The following is a 6,286-nucleotide window of genomic DNA, read 5'->3' on the forward strand; positions in this document are numbered from 1 at the left end:
CGATATCTACGGATCGATCGGGAAAGGTCACCATTTGTTTTTTCGTAAAGCGCGCCTGTGTCAACTTAGCGAAGGTGCCGCCATCCGGGCCGGAAGTAAAATGGAATGCGTAGAGCTTTGTAATTTTCATTTCTGCTGCGCATTCATTTTTTGTCAGCCAATGAAAAAATTCGAAGTTTTGGTGCGTCCAGAGCTACTCTTCAACGACATTTTAAGACGAGTAGCACTGGGGACGAGAATGGCGTTGCCCCGTCGCGACGAAAATGTAAGTACTTAATCTTTTGTTTTATCCCTTTTAGCTTGCTTTTGTGCTATTTTGGTGCCGAACTAAGGTAAAGTTGCATAATGATTGCCTTTATGCTTAAAACAATGTTCTGGAAGTATTCGTGAACTCATTTTTTCTTAACTGAAAAATTGTTCTTCGCATGTCAAACTAGCCTTCAGCGAAGAGGTTGCTTTCATCCAACGTAATGCCGCTTAGTATAATTAGTTTTTTCAGATTTTCTCAACGTGTAATCGGTAGATTGCTATAGCTTGAAATAACATTGATTTTATTTTGGCAATCCCCTCGTCTTGGTATTCCGTTTAACATAGAGGCTTTTTTAATTGACTCGATGAATTTTGTATTCGAACAGTGTGCACATGTATTTTTTTTAATGTTTACAAGAGCTGTCAAACTTCTCGCTACCAAATTGTCTCGCCTGTATTTTATTTCTTGTACATACAAGATTATTGCATCCTTCGCAGAATGCTGTTTACGATTCTTTATCAAAAGAGCTAGCAAAGCCCCTGTATTTGAGCGGCCGATCAATGTGTCGAATGAAAAACGCGGTGAGCTGAGATGTTGTTCAAAATCTATGTTTAGCAATGAAATCTATGTTTAGCACAACAAGGTGTGTGTGTAATCTTGGCAGTCTAAAAATACACCTGTCTTTTTCTCAGTGAGCGGTGATACAAACTCCGGTTAAAAATCGCAACTAATTGCTTTAGCAATACACGTTTTACAAGTTAAATAATTTTTGCTCTGTACATTTGACATTTCAAAGCAGGCAAAGTTTATAAACTTAAATTGTTTCGTTATTTTTCGCAATAATTTTACATCTCTTAGTAAAACATGAATAGTATAAGGTTTAATTCCATCGAGTTATTTTTCAACTATAGTTTATCTTCAACTCGTAGATGGAGTGGAGAGAACAAAAAGATGTGATGCCAGCCCGAGAAATCCTTGATGGTAACTTGCTGTCGTGACCGCAACCTGAAGTCGTTCTAGCCCCGGTTTCTTATCAGTCGTCACGTCGCCGTCGTCAACGAAAGCGTCTGTTGCTTAAGGTGCCTAATGAATCATCAAGGACTGCTTTGGAATGTGCACTGCATTTCGACTGTAGTGCTGAGAAAAAATTTAAATTTTAAAAGCGCGGTTGTAAGATCTAAAAGATCTTTTTTTTCATTTTGTGATTCATATTTTATCAAAACTGGACAAGATTTTTAACTGAAAGAACTGTGTCATTTAGCATTACAATTCGGAGTCTAGCTACGCTTTGGAAGGCTGCGATGTACATATATTTTTGAATCTACGGCCGGAGGGCCGTAGATTCTATGTCATCGAGCGTGTCCGTTAACGAAAAGCTGTAACAAAAGATTATTCGTACTTAAAGTGCCTATGAAGTGAAAATTGTTTTTGTTAGTTATAATATACAGCCAAATTAGGCCCTACCAAGACGAACCTCTAGCAGAAGACGCCGAAGAAAACACAGAAGAAAATGAAGTCGATGAAGATGGCCTTACACCAGCGGCGCTGGAAGCGAGATACGAAAGAGAAGTTCCGGTTAACTCGTGGTCGGTATACAGTATTTTTTATCGTAGACTTTTACGCTGTAATACCCAACTTTATTATAAAGTTTCCATATAACGCGCGCTCTGATTGGCTGAAAGTGCGTGCTTTATCAGAGAACAGAGCACGGGTTGATGACGGTAAGTCGGCTTTCAAATTTTTGCGTCGGAATTTTGACAAATTTGCGCCAAATTAAACATCCCCTGTGATTCAGACAAACGCAATGGAAACGAGCTAGTTGTCTGTAGTAAATATGGCTCACAGAGACCATTGTTAAAACTGTACTAAAATAACAAGTTTTGCTAGATTCCCGCCGACAAAACATGTAACGAAATAAACAAATTCTCAACCTAAACAGTGCTTCGATAAAAGACATTATATTTGTTACGAAGGCAGAAATTATACTTAAGAAGTAAAACAATGATAGAAAACAACAATTGAAGTGTCTCTGTTTATGATGTGAAGCTTTATTTTTGTAAAAATGCTCAATTGCTCAAACAACACTTACATGCAGTGTAGTAACGCTCGTTCTCCGGTCATCTCAGCGAAGTGAACCGACGAGTGCTCAGTGCAAAGCTTGCTCTGATATTCTCTTCTGTGCTCGGAGTAGAACCAGTGGGAGCCGTTTAGTCTTTCTAACTTTTACGCTAGTTCGGGCAATCTTGCTGCATGCGGCTACAAGCCGTAAATAACTGTAGCTCCTTTCAAATTCAACTCGGCATTTCGCATTTTCATCCACAAGCTTTGAGCTTCGGGTTTCGTAATTTCCACTGGAAAAGTGCACGTTTCCATGGGCCACGATACGGCCAGATTCCTCTGGACTATAAACCTTCACCTGCCTTTAGATCAGTATTTAAAAATTAACTTCAAAGCGAACTTTGAAGGCATCGTTCTTCTCTCAAAGGCGCTCAAACTACTCGAAACTGAAAGCTTAGCCGAAGTCCAGTTAGTGATTGACAGCTGTCGCTTCGTTAGCCAATCAAATTATTTGAACAATTCTAACAAGGATTGTGATTCGCTTATTTTAGCGTGCTTTATCAGAGAACAGTGCACGGGTGACGCCACTTTTGTTCGTTTGGAAAATAAAGTTTGGTTTGAAAATTCAGCCAAATGCGTGAAGAAATTATTAGATTCTTTATCATAAAACAAATAAAGAAGCCTCGAGTGCGCTCTGTTCTGTTGTAAAGCACTTAGGAAGCGGTAGAGCACTCAAGAAGTGGGGAAAAACACTCGACTTCGTCTCGTGTTTTCCCCTACACTTCTTTCGTGCTCTACCGCTTCCTGCGTGCTTTACAACAGAACAGAGCACACTCGAGGCTTCTTTATTTGTTACTTAAGTTGCGAAATCATGAAGACAAACCCGACTTGCTGTATTAGGCACGTCAATATTTACATCATAGAAGATCGAACTTTTAACTTACACTTCCCGCTTTCTTTCTGCATCCGAAAGTAAAGGATCTTTCGGCATGAATCTCTCAATTTCTCTTTTTTGTGTTAAGCTCAGTTCTATCGTATGACTTCCACTTGTCTTTCAGGTGCCAATGTGAACTATGCAATGACGAAAACTTAGTCGGTGCGCGCGAGTTTCGTTGCTGTAGGGAAGTCGCCAGTGCGTCTGGTAAAATGACCTTCGATGGATCGATTGAACGCTGTCGCATCTCCTGTATAACACAACACGACAGAACAGCGCTTCTTCAAGTCGCTCCACTACTGAGGGACAAGGATGGGCGAACGTACCGCCGTCGAACCGGAGTACCAGAGAATGAGTGAGTTCAATTCTGCCATGATTAGATATTTCGCAGTGGCTATTCGTACGGCACCCGTACGCGGATATCAGTTTGCTATTCGTACGGGAGTCCACAATTTTCGTAGAATTTCTATGTAATAACTTATTTTTGCCGATCCAACATATTATATGTATATTTTGTTGGCTCAAAAAATCACATGCCAAATTTCTGACCCTTGAATTTTTTATCACGGAGAAAAACATCAGAAACTGAAAACCATTGAAAACCCTAAAACCATCTGCAAAACACATGTGCTACAACTTAAACTTTACGTAGGTGAGACTCTCCACAAAACACTTGCCATTTTTCCTACTAAAACCCTAAAAATGCTTCATTCCTTTAATTAAAATCCAGAGTACCCCCGCCCCCGGGGGGACCTGATAAATGACAAAAATAATGTATTATTTTATAGCATCTAAGTGAAATGTAAGCAAGTAAAGGAATGAAAAAAATTGATAGTCATTTTATTTTAAAGATTCATCCGGGCAGTTGCATTTCGCTGGATCATTCGCTGGCTGTTTTCTTACATGGGATGGGAGAACAGAAGACCACTCCCAGCTTGCATCTATGACAATATAAGCTACCCAACCCCACACAGACAGTCAAGAGGCTATGATGATGTGTAGGTTTACTTTATTAATAGGAATCAAATCTATTATTTTTGGTTTTAAAAGCTGATAATGCTCAGCTGTAATGGATGTTGTCTTCTTGAGATGCATTTTTTAAAATCTGATAAAAAGAGTATGTCATTGGAAAGGCCTTGACTTGAGGAGTAAAATGCCGGAAACCGTTTTTTGCCACGATAATTATTTTTTGAGATATGGTAAAGTAAATATTTTTTTGTTGTCCCCCCGGAATTTGGTTAATCATACTGTCCTTCTTAATTCAGTCTCTCTGGTTTATTTTTTTCAGTTCTATTCTAGGAAGGCTAATAATCTAGAAAAATAGAAAGCTTGATGTTGTCAAAAATCGTATGGTTTTGGAAATTTGATTTTCGGCTTTGTTAGGATGGTATTAACAGTAAAAAAAACGGGTGACGTCACAGGTTATGACGTAACAAAACTAATTTTAACGCATTAACACTAGAGGGATAATTTTTTATTCCGATTTTCTTCTTTATTTTGGCTTTAGTCATCTGGCACATCACATGTGCAACATAGCTGCATTTGCCGGAACAAAATTACGGCTCCAATTTGGCGATTTTTCTCAAGGGGGGGACCCCATATTTTGCAGAGTTATTTTTCATATTTAAAAATGCCATATTTCATTCAATTTTTGTGATATGGATAAAAAATTTTTCAGGTTTCAACTCCCCTTGATGTGCTCTTTCGAACACATTGTAAAAAATAGGCATATTAAAAACTTCAAAAGTGGCAAAAACATGACGTCATCACCGTGACGTCACAACTTTGACATGACATTTTTCACGTAAGTATAATTGGCAATAGGTCTCCTGCTCATCTGCCAAGTTTGGTGTAGAAAGAGTCAATACGTTTTAAGTAATGCGAAATAATGTGAAATACCCAAAAACTGACGAAACATTTGGGGGGTGGTTTGGCCCCTACGTGGGGGAAAAGAAGACAATACAAAATTTAAATGCTCAAAAGAAATTAAAAGAAACCCCAAATTATTAAGGGAACCGGTCATTTAAGCGCAAAGAAAGTGTTGATACTTTCTCAGACCTGCCAACTCTCCCGGTTTTACCGGGAGTCTCCAAGTTTTTCATCAAATCTCCCGGTCTTCCGGTTAGAGCAGCAAATCTCCCGGGAATTACCTACCGTGGCTCTTTTTAAATTTTTTTTTCATTAATTTCGTTATTTTCAAGATTTCAAAAAGGAAAATAAAACAAGAAGGGAATTTGTTGCTCCTATTTGAGCTGCTCTCGATCGAAAAACGTAAAACAGAACAATCAAATTGATATATATTTAACGAGTATCCTAACTGGTCAGAGATCAACCAATCAAATTGCACAATACATGGTACAAAAATATTAATTGGCAAGATTTCTAGCCGTCTCCAGGTTTTTGTACTCTGGGGGTTGGCAGGTATGCATTCCCATCGCGCCCCCCCCCCCCCCAAAAAAAAAGAAAAAAGAGCTCAAGGCCAACTCTTTGCAATCCTATTTCTCTAGGCTTTGTCGCTACTCACCCAAACATCAAGAGGCACTTTGTCCACTCGTCCGGTTCCATTGTACAGATCGACAGTCCGTGGTATTCTACAAGATAAAATCGGGGTTTTCGACGTATGAATGTCGGCAGAACGTACTCCTCGCGTGTCCGCCATTTTCCCCTGTTGAGGTTGTTGTTGTTTTGGATATTACGTTAGCTAGATTCTCCCATCATCCCTTTCGCACGTCATGAGTGCTGTTGTCGGTCTTTTAGTCCATGGGCTAAAACCCCCAAAAGTGGCTTTTTTGTACCATGTGGAGGGACCAGTGCTATCACGTATTTTCTCAATCTGCAATGACTGAAGTCTATTTTAAGGTATGACAGCAAGCTTCTATCAGTAGCTTTCTTGCTCTAAACATGTGATAAAATGACGTCATCTAAACTGCCTAATGATCACGGATCCGGTTAACAGCTTCAGATTCTGAGCGATGTCCATTGTACAATTCTCTTCAAACAAAATTTTATACATTTTAGGCCTAGCAGAATAGGACATTGATTCA

At 39.2% G+C, this 6,286-nt stretch overlaps 1 protein-coding gene across 1 annotated transcript; it reads left to right on the top strand.

Moving 5' to 3' along the window:
• Window positions 1-238: 238 nt before the first annotated feature.
• Window positions 239-4,244, top strand: LOC145484532 (uncharacterized). Its single transcript, XM_081463128.1, has 5 exons — window positions 239-265; window positions 1,180-1,231; window positions 1,686-1,836; window positions 3,367-3,597; window positions 4,094-4,244. Exons 1-5 carry the CDS (start codon window positions 239-241, stop codon window positions 4,242-4,244), a joined length of 612 nt encoding a protein of 203 aa, XP_081319254.1.
• The last annotated feature ends 2,042 nt before the right edge of the window (window positions 4,245-6,286 follow it).

Source organism: Orbicella franksi, chromosome 4 (genome assembly GCF_964199315.1).
Source record: "Orbicella franksi chromosome 4, jaOrbFran1.1, whole genome shotgun sequence".
Classification (NCBI taxonomy): Eukaryota; Metazoa; Cnidaria; class Anthozoa; order Scleractinia; family Merulinidae; genus Orbicella; species Orbicella franksi.

What these genes read in the sequence shown, in the direction of transcription:
- LOC145484532 (XM_081463128.1), top strand. Translation starts at nt 239, where the DNA reads ATGGCGTTGCCCCGTCGCGACGAAAAT. An exon ending in AGCCCGAGAAATCCTTGATG is followed by an intron (nt 1,232 to 1,685) that starts GTAACTTGCTGT and finishes TGTTTTTGTTAG; the next exon opens with TTATAATATACAGCCAAATT. An exon ending in ACCGGAGTACCAGAGAATGA is followed by an intron (nt 3,598 to 4,093) that starts GTGAGTTCAATT and finishes TTTATTTTAAAG; the next exon opens with ATTCATCCGGGCAGTTGCAT.